The sequence below is a fragment of the Choloepus didactylus genome, chromosome 5, assembly GCF_015220235.1.
Source record: "Choloepus didactylus isolate mChoDid1 chromosome 5, mChoDid1.pri, whole genome shotgun sequence".
Classification (NCBI taxonomy): Eukaryota; Metazoa; Chordata; class Mammalia; order Pilosa; family Megalonychidae; genus Choloepus; species Choloepus didactylus.
Window position 1 is genome coordinate 55,590,788 of NC_051311.1, and position 19,853 is coordinate 55,610,640.

A 19,853-nucleotide genomic window follows, 5' to 3' on the forward strand; every position below is an offset into this window, starting at 1 on the left:
AACTTTGTCTTTTGTCCGGATGAGCTGTCCACAATGTGACTTGGTATTGCATCCATATATAGGTTAATATATTCCTCTGTCTTCTGGATACTCTGAAAATTGGCAGTTTGAGATACAAAGGCTTGATCTGATTTACATTCAATTTTTTTGACAAGAATATGGTCAGAGGTGGTAACGTGTCCTTCCATAAAGAGACAAATTGGTAATGACTTCTTTTGAAATTTTAAGTATAAGAGGGCTAGGTAATTTTGAGGTAATTTGGCTCTGGAAAAGAACTGCTACTTAGGTTATTCTGCTCGCCTATTATAGAGACCAAATACACAGTCAACTGGTTACTTAAAATACATTTTCATTGTCTTGAAAGGTATCAGGAATAAATTAAGCCAGAATAGTATCAATTAGAGGAAAACAGATTTTGTTTTGTTTTGTTTTTTGAAATAAAGCCTGCACACCTACCCTTTCCCTACATAATATTACTAATATTAAATATTATTAATAATGATTAATTTTGAACTTTCACTTGAATATGGAAACAATGGAATTAAAATTGCATAATGATCAATTCAAGAACTATTTCTAGAAGACTAAGTAACAAAACAGCATTAATATCAATGTAAATTGAGCTTTAATGTCTAAAAATAGTATATTAAAATTTTGTAACATTAAGTAAAATTCCAAACACTTCCCTTTTTATAAAATTAGAATATAGTAAACATGTTTTATAAAGTTTTCTGATATCTATTAAGAAAATAACTAATTTTTCATAATTGTGAACACTGTTAAAACTTGTTGGTATTATTTCAAGAGACCATTTCTGCAACAAAAAATAAACTATTCATCTTTCCTAGCAATTTTTAAAATGCAAATTAACATGGAAAATTTTTTATAGTTTTAAAATTTTAATTATAAAACCACTATCAAAGCTTATAAAAAGGTATGAGCAATTAGAACCAAAAAATTAGGAGATTAGCCAAAAAATCCGGGACTTGAAACCAGGTCTGTGACTCCAAGCCTGTTTTTATCTCTCATATATATATATATATATCATTCTTATATGTAAGAACTATAACATTCTACTCTGGCTCTGAAGATTAGGGCAAGAATACAATAAATTATATGAATTTGATTAACTATTACATAACCATTTAAAAATTAAAGGGCAATTTATTGCCAGAAAAGTACTGAAATAAGACTTATAAATGAATAAAGGGTATAACAGAAACAGAATCAGCCCTCTACCAACCTTGACCATAAAAATCAACTAATACAAAAAACTGCTTTCTGCAGATACCTTGGGAACAGCATGACACTAGTGAACAAAATGTTCTAGAATCATATAACTGATAAGATGATGGCATCTGAACACTCTGGGATTGGAAAACACTCACATGGACTACAAACTTTAATAAAGTCTGCAGATTTACCATAAAAACTTACCGAAATGATATCTTTGGGCTTCAAGTTACAGCTAAAAGCACAGTTCTCATCCTATCAGGGTAAACCACTAAAGAATGATACTTATATGAATGCAAACAGAATACAAAATACTGTATTCCTTTGTATGAGCATGAGAGAGATGAACTAACGTGAACAATTTAATACAAATAGTGGGTATTATTTTTGATTGCTAAGTCAAAAGTCCACATCCATTCTTGGTATAAATATCTCCTTTTAATATCCTGCATTTTAAAATAATATTCATTTTAAATTTGTCACATGTCAAAAGTTGATTTATCTGCTTTTAAAAATTTACTTAATAAGATACCGTCATTTCAAATTTTCAACTCTTAAAGAAAAAAAAAAGCATTATCACTGACTCCAAGAAAAGGAAATATTATTTCATATACTTTCTTTTGGTAGTCAAGAAAAAAAATTAGTAGGTCTCTATTTCACCATGACATTACAAAGTTTCATTTAACACAACTTTTGGTATCTTCCTATGCTCATCCTTATATATGTCCTATATAACACCCTTTCCAAAATATCATTAAATGTTGAAATTGTCATTTTTCATAACAAACTCCCTACAATCAATTTACCTGTCACATCAGGTAGCTGGGATATCCCCCTCAATGCCAATGCCCAGGCAAGTCTAACAGTGGCTTGCAGGCCAGGCAGTTTCCAAAGCTGTGAGTCTTGAAGGCGAGAATGAATTGTTGCAATGTATTGTCTCTCTGTCAAGAGTGGAAATTGATGAATTATATCTGAAAATACAAAAATAAGACCACTGTATCAAAAACTGGAAAAATAAATTCTCACTTTTCATATACAGGTATAATATTTAAAAATCAGAAAATGAGAGTATTCTCACCACAGAATTGACTAATTAACATTAATGTTAGATATACTAAGAAGTACAACTACTGTGATGATTGTACACAACCCAAAAATGAAAGAGAAAATAGTCAATAATCCTAAATTTTAATTTCAATATTTTCATAATTTTTAAGGGTACTATGAAGTTAAGCTAGAAAAAAAGTGTAACTGTTTTTTTCCGCATATAAATTCTAAAATATAAATCAACACTATCTAAACATAGAATTTTATTAGATAAAATAAGAGTTTACCTGAATTTAAAATATCAAACAAAAACTGACCAAAACAAAGGATGAAAAGTGCAAACAAGCATCGGCTCTGGCTATAACATAAATGAAAGAACCAAATAATAATTAAAGGATTTTCAATTTACAACTCAATTGTACTGTAATGCTTCAAACAAGGACAGGATTCTGAATAAATACTAAAATAATGGGAAACACCGCTGACCATCTAATATTTCATTTATTTTACTTCATTATTTTCTTTTGATGCCATCTTACAAATAACTAGTTCAGTGGTACTCTAATTTTAATCAAGAACCCATTCTTTATTTAATCCCCTGTGCTTTAAAAAAAGTTTCTACTATTGCACTTGCATTAATAATTTGCTTCTCCCACTTATTAATCAATACAAAATGACCAACAAGAACTTATAATCAAAATGAGTTGATCAATATAAACACCCACTACACAATTTCAATCTAACACACAAAAAAATTACATCTTAGCCTACAAAATTTTAAAGTATTCCATTTTGGCTTGTGAAAATTCCTGCTTACAAACTTCCATTAACACCTCAAAGATCACTAGGGTCTGGGGACCCCAGAGTCTTGCACAACACTACTTAATTCGTTGCTTCATTCATTCAACACAGTAAATCCAACCAGTGCTTTAACTCTTAGCATTCCTTGTAACAGCAGAGGTACCGTCTCTGTTTACCATGTGACATACAACTTACTGTGTGACAATTTGCTTGGAGGAAATAGGTAGTTATGATTTAAGCAAGTCTTCCCTAATGGCTAAGAATGGTCACCAAAGAGTTGAAAATGTCATTTTTCCCCACATACCTAATGAGAGGAGATCTGGATGATACAATCAAAAGTGGAGAGGGGATAATTGTTGGAATAATTATAAATAGTTATGGCACTAAATGGTAATAATCTTTTGTTGTGGCAATCATTCTTGAGATCCTCAATTCTAAATAGTATCTATTTGTAAGGTTACCAAGAGAAATTTTATCTACTTCACATAAAATTTAAGTCAAAGATGATATATTATTGAAACTATAATTATCCTCCCCTAGAATGTTTTTGAAAGGTTGGAAAATGTACTCAAATAATAAGGAAACAAGCAATTATATAACCTAGGCATGTACCCTTTGACACGTTCCCAATCCAAAAGCCAAAAGGACAATAGAAACACCAAACAAGGTTGCAAGTTTTTTCAAAATGTGATATATCTAAATATTCAAATATGTGTGAACTGCACATACAGGAATAAAATACACAATTTATTTTAGTAGTTAAAATCTTGCCCTTCCTAAGTGTTATCGCCACAATTTTAAATCCAGTTTTTTAAAATTAATGTGTTAATAGGTATAAAGTCCAATACCATCTCGTTCCTCTGTGCTTTGTTCTATAAAACTGATATCAAAGCAATAAAGAAGGGCCATAAGAAGAGCCAGATTCACTGTATCCAATGAGCCATTAGCCTCAACTGTCACCCTTTCCAAATGTCCAATAAGGAGTAGAGTGTCATCTTTGCCTAAAGGTGACTGGCAAGCCCATGCAAAAAGGCTTTCTGCCAGAGACTGCCTGCACTCCTTGATGAGATCAGAAACCTAGAAATAAAAACATATGATTATCAGTATAAATTACAGTGAAGCTTGGTCTTATTCAAAAACGTAAACTCTCTCTTATATAGGCTAACTAAACAAACCTATCTGAATTCATCTGTGATCCTAAAATCTTGCCTCTGGAATTCCAAACAAACCCTACTGTTTATCTCTCATTCTTAAATTTCCTGAAGAGTTCATTCCAGGAAAAAAAAGCAAGAATGGCATATAAGTGGCTATAAAGAAGCTGAAAACAATTGCAGGTCAGTTTCATGGGCATAGTTGCCTACACACTACAATATGCATTATTAATTTTTCAATGCCTGTATTAGAAGAATTTTCTAATTGTCATATGACTTTTCAGCCTCTCAGATTTGACAGACAACCCATGAATCCTTGCCTCCTTGCGATGTTTTTCACTGCCCAAACCTCTCTCTCGCTGTAGTTTCTCAAACTCATTGTTCACATCAATCTGTGACACCAGAGTAAGGACTTTATAAGTCAACCCTTGCTCCATCAGCTCATCTGTAAAGCGTGTTGTCATGGAAACCAGCTCTGGACTGTAATGAAAAGAAATCAAATAAACAAAGCTATAAATAATAATAATGCTTATATTTCCTCGCCATAATAGATACAGCAAAAGCTCTTTTGACAATAATGTTGCATTACTGAAAGCAATCAGGATGAATTATAACCTTGCTCCTTTCATCTTTTCTAGACCATTGGGTTTCAATAAACTTCTATGCATATTTGCAAACAATATAAAACAGGTTTACACTGTAATGTTCTTCTTGGCGGAATAAGGGAATACTTATTACTCAGTTCATGTTATCAGCTTTCATATTATATTTTATTTAATATATTATTTATTATATATATTTATTAAATATTTTCTGAGGGAAATTCTTTCTCTGAAGATTTATAATTTTTTAAGGAATTACTAATTAACACCTGAAATCCTAAGAAGCAAACAGACCTGAGTTCTAGAGTCCATGTCTTTCCTCGTCGAGACTGTATTAAGGCTTTCAGGGAATTCGCAATGCACCGCTTTCCATCCCAGTATAAAAGAACAGCCACTAATCCTCTGGTGAGGCCAGGAAAATGTGGCTGTTGGTGCTCTCCTAGACAAGGAAGTTAAGAAGAAATTTTGTAAAAAGCACAGGTGTCAAGGATGAGACAAAATTCACAATACCAATGTTCATTTCAAAGAATCACAGAATCTCAGGGTTTTAAGGTGCCATAAGGATCCTCTACTTCAAACATCTATCCAGTTTTATTCTTTCCAAAACATACTCAAGAAGCCATCCAACCTATACTGGAATACCAGCAGAGACATGCAATTCACCATTTTCCAAACTCCCAGCTGCACCTTCATCTATGATTTCCATATGCTGAGTGAGAATGTTGGTCTCACTGTTGTCCACTAAACCTAATTTTATTTAACGCAAATTTTACTCTTTCATATGAAATCTTTCAAATACTTGGAAGTAAGTTTATTGAAAATTAGATTACCTCTTCTTATGTTTCAAGTTCACTCACCATTTTAACTGCTCTTCTTTGAACGGGTTCCACTGTCTTTTTTAATGTAACTTGCCTATAGTTTAATCTCATCACCTATAGTTTTCTTATGCCCTTACTCCAATTACTCCACAACTCCACTCCCTTCTGCTCCCCACATTCATCACACTGCCTCACATCTGTCTTTCTGTACTATTTCCTCTGCCTTGAATGCCCTTCCTCCTCCTGAGTGTACACCTATTCCACCCGAAATATGCCTACTTGTTTTCAACGCTTACCTTAAGCCTCATCATTTTTGTGAAGACTTCTCTGTACACCTCAAGGAAAATTAATTTCCTTCCCTCTGGATCATCACTTAATCTTGCACAAACTTGCATTAATGCACTTAATTATCACAATTATTTGTTTCTATGTCTTTCTTAATTACTTGACTATGAATTCTCATACAGTAGTTGGGGTTTTATTCATCTTTATGTCCCCGGAGTCTTAACAAAATGATTGGCATACGGTAGGTATAGAAAAAGTGTTTGTTAAAAGAAAGTCCTGAGCTAAACTCAGAATGCAAGCATGTGCAGTTAACATCTCCATCAAAGAATGGGAAAACTACCTTCTTCATTCTCAATATCATCTTTCTTCTAAAGGAGCCTTAATTCAAAAGTTGTTAGGCAGCTACTTGATATTTTTAAATATAATGAACTTCCTTTCAATTAAAATACCTATTTTTACAAATTTATATACAACACACAGAAAAGCTATTTCCATGTTACAAAGGAATTGTGTTCTAAACATTCAAATACTGTTCTGAAGCTGGGTAACACATTTCCCTAAATAAACAATATTACAGACAATCAGGTCCCAGAAGCCGCCTCCCCCAAAATGTACCTAACTCATTACAAGTGTACATAGACGCTGATCACATTTATAACGTAGCATTTGGGGGGAAATGTATTCTAAAATCAAGCTTACAATTCTAGTCAATAGGTATTAAGATACTCCATTCCTGATTTTTCGTTTTTACACTAGCCAGAACAAAACTCCCAAGGATTTCAGAGAGAGAAGAGATCAAGGTTTAGGGAAAGATCTGAAAGTAGCCCAAATCTTCAGCAGGAAAGCAGGACAGAGAAATGGAAAAGATAAGGGGAAGGTATCAGGGTTCAAAGCTTGGCCCATCTGATTCCAAAGCCTGGTGATTAACTATTTCACTATACAATTAGAGAAAAGTATTACCCATCTGAAATAGCCTATCTATGAAACCATTTCCTTATTAGAAAAAAGCAACTCCTATGCCACATTTATTATAAGGTATTATTAATCTTAGCCTACCATCACCTATCGCATTCTAGTCTCTGATGAAACTCTTAATTATTTAGGAATTGACCAACAAACACATGACATTCAAGTAGCCTCACAGATACGTAAAATCACTTAAGATTCATAAATTTCTCCTCATTTGTCAGCCATGTTTTCTTTATCTTTTCTCATCTTCTGGGGAAAGGATTATCTTGTTATTCTTATGTTTTTCTCCAAACCCTAGTGGACTTAGTATAATCATGAAATACTTTGTAATTTCATTAAGTGAATTCATTCATGATCAAAATCAAAAAGAAGGAAGGAAGGAAGGAAGGAAGGAAGGAAAGAGAGACAAAGAAAGGTGAGGTCACAGAGGCCGAGAGAGGTTATCCTGGAGGTTTCTCTTCTACAAGCTCCAACTAGACATTCCAACTGGCCACAGCATGCCACGCTTTTACCAAAAGCAGTCCCCAAACACCTAGGTACCCAAATGATATTCTATAGAAGATGCACTCACTAAGTTTTATCTTTCAGAAACTTAAATCCACCAGAGTGTTCCCATACCAGACAAGTCCCAAAACCCAGAGGCAACAGCCCCTTTAAGGTCAACTATCAGATGTGGCCCCCTTCCCATACTGTCAACACACCCTTTTAATATGAACAAGTTAGGGTGCTCACTGCCTAGACACCCCTGAAAAGAGAGAAAGATATTAAGTGAGAGGAAGGAGTAGCAAAAAACAAGATAAGATTGAACACAGGTATGAATACTGAAACTTTATATAATTATATATATATATTTTTGGATGCTGGGGTCTTAGAATGGCTGGAAGGAGGTAAATGACATGGTGGAACTGTTTGCTCTATAGCTGCTCGTTGAATTGTGCCTTGAAGGTCTTCACCTTTCTGTATATACCTTGTATTCCATAATAAGGAAAGAACTGAAATTGTGGAACTGTAACCCATAACAATTTTTGAAATTACCTATGTGACAGCTATTGAGCTGTACATCAAGAGATGACACCTTTCTGTATGTATGTTATATTTTACAATTATGGAAATGGCTGAAGTTGTGGAACTATGACCCATGACATTCTTTGAGATTTGCTCTCCAAATTGTACATTCAAAGTTATCACTGTTACGTACATATGTTAAAGTTCACAACAAAAAACAAATGGAAAAAAAAAAAAAAGAAGCAACAGTTAACTGCCAAGTGTTAAGAGCCCTATAATTTCAAAATTACACTAGGTCTAATTCAAGTTTTGGTACGCATAAATTTTAAAATAAACATAAAATCACACTGTCTTTCTATTACCAAACTTGGAAAAGGAGAAAAAAACTATTATTTGAAACAGTCAACTTGCATAAATAAGAAAATCATTTGTTTTCTAACAGTCCTTCAGGTAATGTTTTCAGTGTGTTCTATAAAGTGTTCTGTCTCAACAAAAGAGTACAAAAGGAATTACAGAGGGCGGGGCAAGATGGCGGACTGGTGAGCTGTATGTTTTAGTTACTCCTCCAGGAAAGTAGGTAAAAAGCCAGGAGCTGCGTGGACTGGACACCACAGAGCAATCTGTCTTTGGGCATACTTCATACAACACTCATGAAAACGTGGAACTGCTGAGATCAGCGAAATCTGTAAGTTTTTGCGGCCAGGGGACCCGCGCCCCTCCCTGCCAGGCTCAGTCCCGGGGGAGGAGGGGCTGTCAGCTCCGGGAAGGAGAAGGGAGAATTGCAGTGGCTGCTCTTATCGGAAACTCATTCTACTGATTCAAACTCCAACCACAGATAGACTGAGACCAGACACCAGAGACTCTGAGAGCAGCCAGCCCAGCAGAGAGGAGACAGGCATAGAAAAAAAACAACATGAAAAACTCCAAAATAAAAGCAGAAGATTTTTGGAGTTCTGGTGAACACAGAAAGGCGAAGGGCGGAGATCAGGCCTTGAGGCGCATATGCAAATCCCGAAGCAAAGCTGATCTCTCTGCCCTGTGCACCTTTCCTTAATGGCCCTGGTTGCTTTGTCTATTAGCATTTCAATAACCCATTAGATCTCTGAGGAGGGCCTTTTTTTTTTTTTTTTTTTAAATCCTTTTTGCTTTTTCTAAAACAATTACTCTAAGAAGCTCAATACAGAAAGCTTCAAAGAATTGAAATTTGGGCACGTCAAGTCAAGAGCAGAACTAAGAGAGCTCTGAGACAAAAGGCAATAATCCAGTGGCTGAGAAAATTCACTAAACAACACAACTTCCCAAGAAAAGGGGGGTGTCCGCTCACAGCCACCATCCTGGTGGACAGGAAACACTCCTGCCCATCGCCAGCCCCATAGCCCAGAGCTGCCCCAGACAACCCAGTGTGACGGAAGTGCTTCAAATAACAGGCACACACCACAAAACTGGGCGTGGACATTAGCCTTCCCTGCAACCTCAGCTGAATGTCCCAGAGCTGGGAAGGGGGAGCAGTGTGAATTAACAGAGCCCCATTCAGCCATCATTTGAGCAGACTGGGAGCCTCCCAACACAGCCCAGCAGCCCAGAACTGCCCTGGGGGGACGGCACTCACCCGTGACATAGCACAGTCATCCCTCAACAGAGGACCCGAGGTGCACAGCCTGGAAGAGGGGCCCACTTGCAAGTCTCAGGAGCCATACGCCAATACCAAAGACTTGTGGGTCAGTGGCAGAGACAAACTGTGGCAGGACTGAACTGAAGGATTAGACTATTGCAGCAGCTTTAAAACTCTAGGATCATCAGGGAGATTTGATTGTTAGGGCCACCCCCCCTCCCCGACTGCCCAGAAACACGCCCCACATACAGGGCAGGCAACACCAACTACACACGCAAGCTTGGTACACCAATTGGGCCCCACAAGACTCACTCCCCCACTCACCAAAAAGGCTAAGCAGGGGAGATCTGGCTTACGGAGAACAGGTGGCTCGTGGACGCCACCTGCTGGTTAGTTAGAGAAAGTGTACTCCACGAAGCTGTAGATCTGATAAATTAGAGATAAGGACTTCAACTGGTCTACAAACCCTAAAAGAACCCTATCAAGTTCAGCAAATGCCACGAGGCCAAAAACAACAGAAAATTATAAAGCATATGAAAAAACCAGACGATATGGATAACCCAAGCCCAAGCACCCAAATCAAAAGACCAGAAGAGACACAGCACCTAGAGCAGCTACTCAAAGAACTAAAGATGAACAATGAGACCATAGTACGGGATATGAAGGAAATCAAGAAGACCCTAGAAGAGCATAAAGAAGACATTGCAAGACTAAATAAAAAAATGGATGATCTTATGGAAATTAAAGAAACTGTTGACCAAATTAAAAAGATTCTGGACACTCATAGTACAAGACTAGAGGAAGTTGAACAACGAATCAGTGACCTGGAAGATGACAGAATGGAAAATGAAAGCATAAAAGAAAGAATGGGGAAAAAAAATTGAAAAACTCGAAATGGACCTCAGGGATATGATAGATAATATGAAACGTCCGAATATAAGACTCATTGGTGTCCCAGAAGGGGAAGAAAAGGGTAAAGGTCTAGGAAGAGTATTCAAAGAAATTGTTGGGGAAAACTTCCCAAATCTTCTAAACAACATAAATACACAAATCATAAATGCTCAGCGAACTCCAAATAGAATAAATCCAAAAAAAACCCACTCCGAGACATATACTGATCACACTGTCAAACATAGAAGAGAAGGAGCAAGTTCTGAAAGCAGCAAGAGAAAAGCAATTCACCACATACAAAGGAAACAGCATAAGACTAAGTAGTGACTACTCAGCAGCCACCATGGAGGCAAGAAGGCAGTGGCACGATATATTTAAAATTCTGAGTGAGAGGAATTTCCAGCCAAGAATGCTTTATCCAGCAAAGCTCTCCTTCAAATTTGAGGGAGAGCTTAAATTTTTCACAGACAAACAAATGCTGAGAGAATTTGCTAACAAGAGACCTGCCCTACTGGAGATACTAAAGGGAGCCCTACAGACAGAGAAACAAAGACAGGACAGAGAGACTTGGAGAAAGGTTCAGTACTAAAGAGATTCAGTATGGGTACAATAAAGGATATTAATAGAGAGAGGGAAAAATATGGCAAACATAATCCAAAGGATAAGATGGCCGATTCAAGAAATGCCTTCACGGTTTTAACGTTGAATGTAAATGGATTAAACTCCCCAATTAAAAGATATAGATTCGCAGAATGGATCAAAAAAAATGAACCATCAATATGTTGCATACAAGAGACTCATCTTAGACACAGGGACACAAAGAAACTGAAAGTGAAAGGATGGAAAAAAATATTTCATGCAAGCTACAGCCAAAAGAAAGCAGGTGTAGCAATATTAATCTCAGATAAAATAGACTTCAAATGCAGGGATGTTTTGAGAGACAAAGAAGGCCACTACATACTAATAAAAGGGGCAATTCAGCAAGAAGAAATAACAATCGTAAATGTCTATGCACCCAATCAAGGTGCCACAAAATACATGAGAGAAACATTGGCAAAACTAAAGGAAGCAATTGATGTTTCCACAATAATTGTGGGAGACTTCAACACATCACTCTCTCCTATAGATAGATCAACCAGACAGAAGACCAATAAGGAAATTGAAAACCTAAACAATCTGATAAATGAATTAGATTTAACAGACATCTACAGGACATTACATCCCAAATAACCAGGATACACATACTTTTCTAGTGCTCACGGAACCTTCTCCAGAATAGATCATATGCTGGGACATAAAACAAGCCTCAATAAATTTAAAAAGATTGAAATTATTCAAAGCACATTCTCTGACCACAATGGAATACAATTAGAAGTCAATAACCATCAGAGACTTAGAAAATTCACAAAAACCTGGAGGTTAAACAACACACTCCTAAACAATCAGTGGGTTAAAGAAGAAATAGCAAGAGAAATTGCTAAATATATAGAGACGAATGAAAATGAGAGCACAACATACCAAAACCTATGGGATGCAGCAAAAGCAGTGCTAAGGGGGAAATTTATAGCACTAAACGCATATATTAAAAAGGAAGAAAGAGCCAAAATCAAAGAACTAATGGATCAACTGAAGAAGCTAGAAAATGAACAGCAAACCAATCCTAAACCAAGTACAAGAAAAGAAATAACAAGGATTAAAGCAGAAATAAATGACATAGAGAACAAAAAGACAATAGAGAGGATAAATATCACCAAAAGTTGGTTCTTTGAGAAGATCAACAAGATTGACAAGCCCCTAGCTAGACTGACAAAATCAAAAAGAGAGAAGACCCATATAAACAAAATAATGAATGAAAAAGGTGACATAACTGCAAATCCTGAAGAAATTAAAAAAATTATAAGAGGATATTATGAACAACTGTATGGCAACAAACTGGATAATGTAGAAGAAATGGACAATTTCCTGGAAACATATGAACAACCTAGACTGACCAGAGAAGAAATAGAAGACCTCAACCAACCCATCACAAGCAAAGAGATCCAATCAGTCATCAAAAATCTTCCCACAAATAAATGCCCAGGGCCAGATGGCTTCACAGGGGAATTCTACCAAACTTTCCAGAAAGAACTGACACCAATCTTACTCAAACTCTTTCAAAACATTGAAAAAAATGGAACACTACCTAACTCATTTTATGAAGCTAACATCAATCTAATACCAAAACCAGGCAAAGATGCTACAAAAAAGGAAAACTACCGGCCAATCTCCCTAATGAATATAGATGCAAAAATCCTCAACAAAATACTTGCAAATCGAATCCAAAGACACATTAAAAAAATCATACACCATGACCAAGTGGGGTTCATTCCAGGCATGCAAGGATGGTTCAACATAAGAAAAACAATCAATGTATTACAACACATTAAAAACTCGAAAGGGAAAAATCAATTGATCATCTCAATAGATGCTGAAAAAGCATTTGACAAAATCCAACATCCCTTTTTGATAAAAACACTTCAAAAGGTAGGAATTGAAGGAAACTTCCTCAACATGATAAAGAGCGTATATGAAAAACCCACAGCCAGCATAGTACTCAATGGTGAGAGACTGAAAGCCTTCCCTCTAAGATCAGGAACAAGACAAGGATACCCGCTGTCACCACTGTTATTCAACATTGTGCTGGAAGTGCTAGCCAGGGCAATCCGGCAAGACAAAGAAATAAAAGGCATCCAAATTGAAAAAGAAGAAGTAAAACTGTCATTGTTTGCAGATGATATGATCTTATATCTAGAAAACCCTGAGAAATCAACGATACACCTACTAGAGCTAATAAACAAATTTAGCAAAGTAGCGGGATACAAGATTAATGCACATAAGTCAGTAATGTTTCTATATGCTAGAAATGAACAAACTGAAGAGACACTCAAGAAAAAGATACCATTTTCAATAGCAACGAAAAAAATCAAGTACCTAGGAATAAACTTAACCAAAGATGTAAAAGACCTATACAAAGAAAACTACATAACTCTACTAAAAGAAATAGAAGGGGACCTTAAAAGATGGAAAAATATTCCATGTTCATGGATAGGAAGGCTAAATGTCATTAAGATGTCAATTCTACCCAAACTCATCTACAGATTCAATGCAATCCCAATCAAAATTCCAACAACCTACTTTGCAGACTTGGAAAAGCTAGTTATCAAATTTATTTGGAAAGGGAAGATGCCTCAAATTGCTAAAGACACTCTAAAAAAGAAAAACGAAGTGGGAGGACTTACACTCCCTGACTTTGAAGCTTATTATAAAGCCACAGTTGCCAAAACAGCATGGTAGTGGCACAAAGATAGACATATAGATCAATGGAATCGAATTGAGAATTCAGAGATAGACCCTCAGATCTATGGCCGACTGATCTTTGATAAGGCCCCCAAAGTCACCGAACTGAGCCATAATGGTCTTTTCAACAAATGGGGCTGGGAGAGTTGGATATCCATATCCAAAAGAATGAAAGAGGACCCCTACCTCACCCCCTACACAAAAATTAACTCAAAATGGACCAAAGATCTCAATATAAAAGAAAGTACCATAAAACTCCTAGAAGATAATGTAGGAAAACATCTTCATGACCTTGTATTAGGCGGCCACTTCCTAGACTTTACACCCAAAGCACAAGCAACAAAAGAGAAAATAGATAAATGGGAACTCCTCAAGCTTAGTAGTTTCTGCACCTCAAAGGAATTTCTCAAAAAGGTAAAGAGGCAGCCAACTCAATGGGAAAAAATTTTTGGAAACCATGTATCTGACAAAAGACTGATATCTTGCATATACAAAGAAATCCTACAACTCAATGACAATAGTACAGACGGCCCAATTATAAAATGGGCAAAAGATATGAAAAGACAGTTCTCTGAAGAGGAAATACAAATGGCCAAGAAACACATGAAAAAATGTTCAGCTTCACTAGCTATTAGAGAGATGCAAATTAAGACCACAATGAGATACCATCTCACACCAGTTAGAATGGCTGCCATTAAACAAACAGGAAACTACAAATGCTGGAGGGGATGTGGAGAAATTGGAACTCTTATTCATTGTTGGTGAGACTGTATAATGGTTCAGCCACTCTGGAAGTCAGTCTGGCAGTTCCTTAGAAAACTAGATATAGAGCTACCATTCGATCCAGCGATTGCACTTCTCGGTATATACCCGGAAGATCGGAAAGCAGTGACACGAACAGATATCTGCACGCCAATGTTCATAGCAGCATTATTCACAATTGCCAAGAGATGGAAACAACCCAAATGTCCTTCAACAGATGAGTGGATAAATAAAATGTGGTATATACACACGATGGAATACTACGCGGCAGTAAGAAGGAACGATCTGGTGAAACATATGACAACATGGATGAACCTTGAAGACATAATGCTGAGCGAAATAAGCCAGGCACAAAAAGAGAAATATTATATGCTACCACTAATGTGAACTTTGAAAAATGTAAAACAAATGGTTTATAATGTAGAATGTAGGGGAACTAGCAGTAGAGAGCAATTAAGGAAGGGGGAACAATAATCCAAGAAGAGCAGATAAGCTATTTAATGTTCTGGGGATGCCCAGAAATGACTATGGTCTGTTAATTTCTGATGGATGTAGTAGGAACAAGTTCACTGAAATGTTGCTATATTATGTAACTTTCTTGGGGTAAAGTAGGAACATGTTGGAAGTTAAGCGGTTATCTTAGGTTAGTTGTCTTTTTCTTACTCCCTTGTTATGGTCTCTTTGAAATGTTCTTTTATTGTATGTTTGTTTTCTTTTTAACTTTTTTTTTTCATACAGTTGATTTAAAAAAGAAGGGAAAGTTAAAAAAAAAAAAAAAAGAAAAAAGACAAACAAGGAAAAAAAAAAAAAAAGATGTAGTGCCCCCTTGAGGAGCCTGTGGAGAATGCAGGGGTATTCGCCTACCCCACCTCCATGGTTGCTAACATGACCACAGACATAGGGGACTGGTGGTTTGATGGGTTGAGCCCTCTACCATAAGTTTTACCCTTGGGAAGACGGTTGCTGCAAAGGAGAGGCTAGGCCTCCCTGTATTTGTGCCTAAGAGTCTCCTCCTGAATGCCTCTTTGTTGCTCAGATGTGGCCCTCTCTCTCTGGCTAAGCCAACTTGAAAGGTGAAATCACTGCCCTCCCCCCTACGTGGGATCAGACACCCAGGGAAGTGAATCTCCCTGGCAACGTGGAATATGACTCCCGGGGAGGAATGTATACCCGGCATCGTGGGATGGAGAACATCTTCTTGACCAAAAGGGGGATGTGAAAGGAAATGAAATAAGCTTCAGTGGCAGAGAGATTCCAAAACGAGCTGAGAGATCACTCTGGTCGGCACTCTTACGCACACTTTAGACAACCTTTTTTAGGTTCTAAAGAATTGGGGTAGCTGGTGGTGGATACCTGAAACTATTAAACTACAACCCAGAACCCATGAATCTCGAAGACAGTTGTATAAAAATGTAGCTTATGAGGGGTGACAGTGGGATTGGGAATGCCATAAGAACCAAACTCCACTTTGTCTAGTTTATGGATGGATGTGTAGAAAAGTAGGGGAAGCAAACAAACAGACAAAGGTACTCAGTGTTCTTTTTTACTTCAATTGCTCTTTTTCACTCTAATTATTATTCTTGTTATTTTTGTGTGTGTGCTAATGAAGGTGTCAGGGATTGATTTAGGTGATGAATGTACAACTATGTAATGGTACTGTAAACAATCGAAAGTACAATTTGTTTTGTATGACTGCGTGGTATGTGAATATATCTCAATAAAATGATGATAAAAAAAAATAAAAAAAAATAAACACAGAAGGGTGTATACATATATCTTATAATGTAAAAGAATTATCTATCAATTATTATTTTTGAGTAGTTTCTGCAAGAATAGTGCTTAAACTTGTTGAAGGCCTTTTTAGCAGTGGTGGAAATAATTACTGTGTGTGTGTTGAAATTTTTATTGTAATAACATGTATACAACTCAAATTTTCCATTTTAACCACTTGAAAGTGTAAAAAAAAAAACTTAATGTATCCAAAACTGAATTTTTAAATTATCTTCTAAAACTTGATTACTCCCCAATCTTCCTCACCTTCATAAATGGCTTCATTATTTATCTAGTTTCTTTGGCCAAAAACCTTGGTGTCATTCTCAATTCTTTTCTTTCACTCACTCCCCACATCATTTCCAACAACTCTACCTCCAAAACATATACCAACCTTGACCACTTCGGACCACTTCCACTGCTATCACACTGTCCAAGCCACTGCCAACACTGTCCTGTACTATTATTTAAAACCTCCTAACTGATCATTGACCATTGCTGCCTCATTTCAGTCCTTTCTCTATACAGCAGCCAGAGACAACATTTCAAAATTATACTAGACTATGTAATGATTCTGCTTAATCCAAACAACATCTCATTGTGATTACAATAAAATCCAAATGACTTTCATTGCCTGCAAGATCCAACAAGATCTCATTCTGCTATTTCTTCATCTTCCTCCAATCTCTCCCTTATTCACTATACTCCAGCCACAATAGTCTTTTTGTTTTAACATGCATTGGTTTCCACCTCAAGAACTTGCTGTTTGCTCTCCCTGGAACAGTCTTCCCCCTACAGCTCTGTGTGTGCATCACTTTTCTCATCATTCAGTTCTCAGGTCAAATGCCCCACCCTCAGAGAGGTATTCTTGAAGTACCCTATTTGGATTGCCCCTATTCAGCTCCCATTTCTCTATATCCCACTGCCTTGTGTTATTTTATTCCTAAAACTTAGTATTATTGAAATTATCTATTTTTTAACTTATACATCATCTAAATCACCCCCTAAAAAGAAACTCCAGAAAAAAACAATGACCTTGCCTTCTTATTCACTGTATGATAATAAATGCTTTGTGCTATAAAACTTCTGAGACACAACCTATTATTCTTTGCTAATAGATCACCATGCAAAAGTCTCCCTTAAAATAGTTAAATTTTGCCTTTAAAACTCTGATCACTAAAACGAAGCCTTCCCTTCAATCAAAGATAAACAAAGGAAATACTTTGAATATGGTTTTTCAATTAAATTATATCCTTGGAAATTATTTTGGAATCTAAATAATATAATACTTTAAACTATGATTGGATAATTTTATAATTCTGTACTACCTTACCATAGGTTCAACTAAATGTCAACCTACCAGCAAGGAGAAGCTCAACGGCTGCCAATTCTCCAATATCAAAAAGGTTGCTGAGGATAAAGGCTTCTTTAATGAGTTGTTCAGGAAGAAGTCGGGTTCCCTGTTGGCCCTGGATGGCGACACCATCTGTACTGGCTTTCTGAACCTTCTCATGTTGTTGAACATTTTTTGGCTATAATGGTAAAAATAAATTAAGGTCATGTAATGAAAATAGTAAAATTGAAGACAAGGTCCTAAAGTATGAGTTTATTTATGACAATACAACCTGGTAACACTACAACAGAAATACTTTTTATCAGATAATCTAGAATTAGAAATTTGAGACAATATTTTATACCTCTTCAATAACTATTTCCACTAAACTCTGAACTACAAAATTTTAAAAAACCATTCAAAATAGCATACTATTTTTCATGCTTCTAAGGAACATTTCTAATTATATATTTAATAAAGAAAACAATAAGGTCTTCAAGTGGAAAATGGCAAGTGGATATAATGAATTTTTAAATTAATTGGGCTAATGATAGTTTATTAACATATTACTTTATATGGGGTTATCCCAAAAAGATTTATTTAGTTCAAATATTTAACAAATATTATACAGTAATCGAATTACTTGATGGATCATAAATTTTTTTTTTAATTTAGACCTTAAAAAAAGCTAACCCCTTTATTACAGATGAGAAAACTGACACAGCTTGTATCATACAACTGGTCACACAATAAGCCTGTGCTCAAACAACTCTCCAGTGATACAGCCAAGGCTGGAATTCAGTTCAATTGGCTCCCAGGCTAGGGCTCTATCTACTATACCATTAGATTAAAAGTTTGCTTTTTTCCTGGTAACACCATCCCATTACTTAAGATGGTCTTCTTAGTATATAAAAGAATATTGTCAAACAGCAAGGAAAGGAATTTCCAAATACAAATTCCCTCCACTAAAGTATCTCAAAATACAGTGATTGACTGTACATAAGTATTAATTAGTTTAGCTAAAACAACTTATATAACATTACCAAGGGTTAAATAAATCAATTAACCAATCTTATTAAGCTTTGATGTATTATTAACCATAGGTCAGAAATTCCAAGATGCTTATATTTCTGGAATTTACTGAACTTCCTAAATCATATTCAAATATTAGCATCTACTAGATAGAGATAAATACAATATTAACTCCTATGGAGATCAAGATAATAATTGCTCCTAGGAAACATTACATTTTTAAAGAAATCATGAATCACTGAAATAGGACAAGTAAAATATTTTTTATAGGCATTAAGATTTTGCTTGCTGCTTCTTCAATCTTAAAAAAAAAAAAAAAAATCCAAGGAGAAAAAAAGAAGAAAGAAAATTTCCTACTGGGTTTCTGAACAATGAGATGAAGTCAGGTTTATATTTCTTCAAAATCATGTCAAGAAGGTGGACAGCTTCAGGTTGTCTTCTCCAGAGAGCATTTCCCACTGTTTGCCAAATGTCTTTATATGGACCCCATAGACTAGAAGCTTAAAGAAAAAATAAATAAAAGCAACATTAAATAAAACATAAATTTGACAAATAATGGGATGTTACCTTCCACATATTTTAATCATACTCAAGGTTACTTTTACATATAAGGAACTGTATCAGGCAGCAATGTAAGCATCATTTTATCTAAATTAATATAAAATAAAATAAATCCTTACTTTAGATTGGAATATCAGCTGAAGTTGGTTGGCCACTTTATTAGCATTGTGACCAGGAGCAAAAGGAATGACCCCTCTAAACTTCAGTTTCCTTATATATAAAACAGGGACATCATCTGCTTCAGGGAGTTTTAAGAATTAAATGAGACAAACTAAGTAAAATGAATAATACAGTGAGTGCTTGGCATATTGAAGACACTCAAAAATAAGTACCTTTCTGTCCTTCCCTATCATCCAAATGAAAAGCAGAAATAGGAAAAAAAAAATCAGATTTTGTAAAATCTGGAACATGAAAAAAATGCACTTTGGCTAGGACCCTAGCTTTTAAAAGACAGCACAGAAATACAGAACACTTTTGTAGCTCCACAAGCTACAAAAGTTTCACCACATACAAGGGAAACAATATAAGATTGAGGACTTAACTACTCAGCAAGCACCAAGGAGCAAGAAGACAGTGGTATGATATATTTAAAATTCTGAAAGAGAAAAACTGTCAGCCAAGAATTCTTTACCCAGCAAAGCTCTC

At 35.8% G+C, this 19,853-nt stretch overlaps 1 protein-coding gene across 4 annotated transcripts in view; it reads right to left on the reverse strand.

Moving 5' to 3' along the window:
• The window catches only part of NUP205 (nucleoporin 205), a 114,618-nt gene that overhangs the window by 76,135 nt on the left and 18,630 nt on the right, over positions 1-19,853 (reverse strand). For all 4 annotated transcript variants that reach the window (XM_037836097.1, XM_037836094.1, XM_037836098.1 and 1 more), the window contains exons 2-7: positions 19,005-19,147; positions 17,643-17,814; positions 5,129-5,273; positions 4,553-4,712; positions 3,930-4,158; positions 2,040-2,204 (exon numbers count right to left, since the gene is read on the reverse strand). In XM_037836097.1, coding sequence (XP_037692025.1) covers positions 2,040-2,204; positions 3,930-4,158; positions 4,553-4,712; positions 5,129-5,273; positions 17,643-17,814; positions 19,005-19,147 — 1,014 coding nt within the window. The remainder of the gene's footprint in view (positions 1-2,039; positions 2,205-3,929; positions 4,159-4,552; positions 4,713-5,128; positions 5,274-17,642; positions 17,815-19,004; positions 19,148-19,853) is intronic.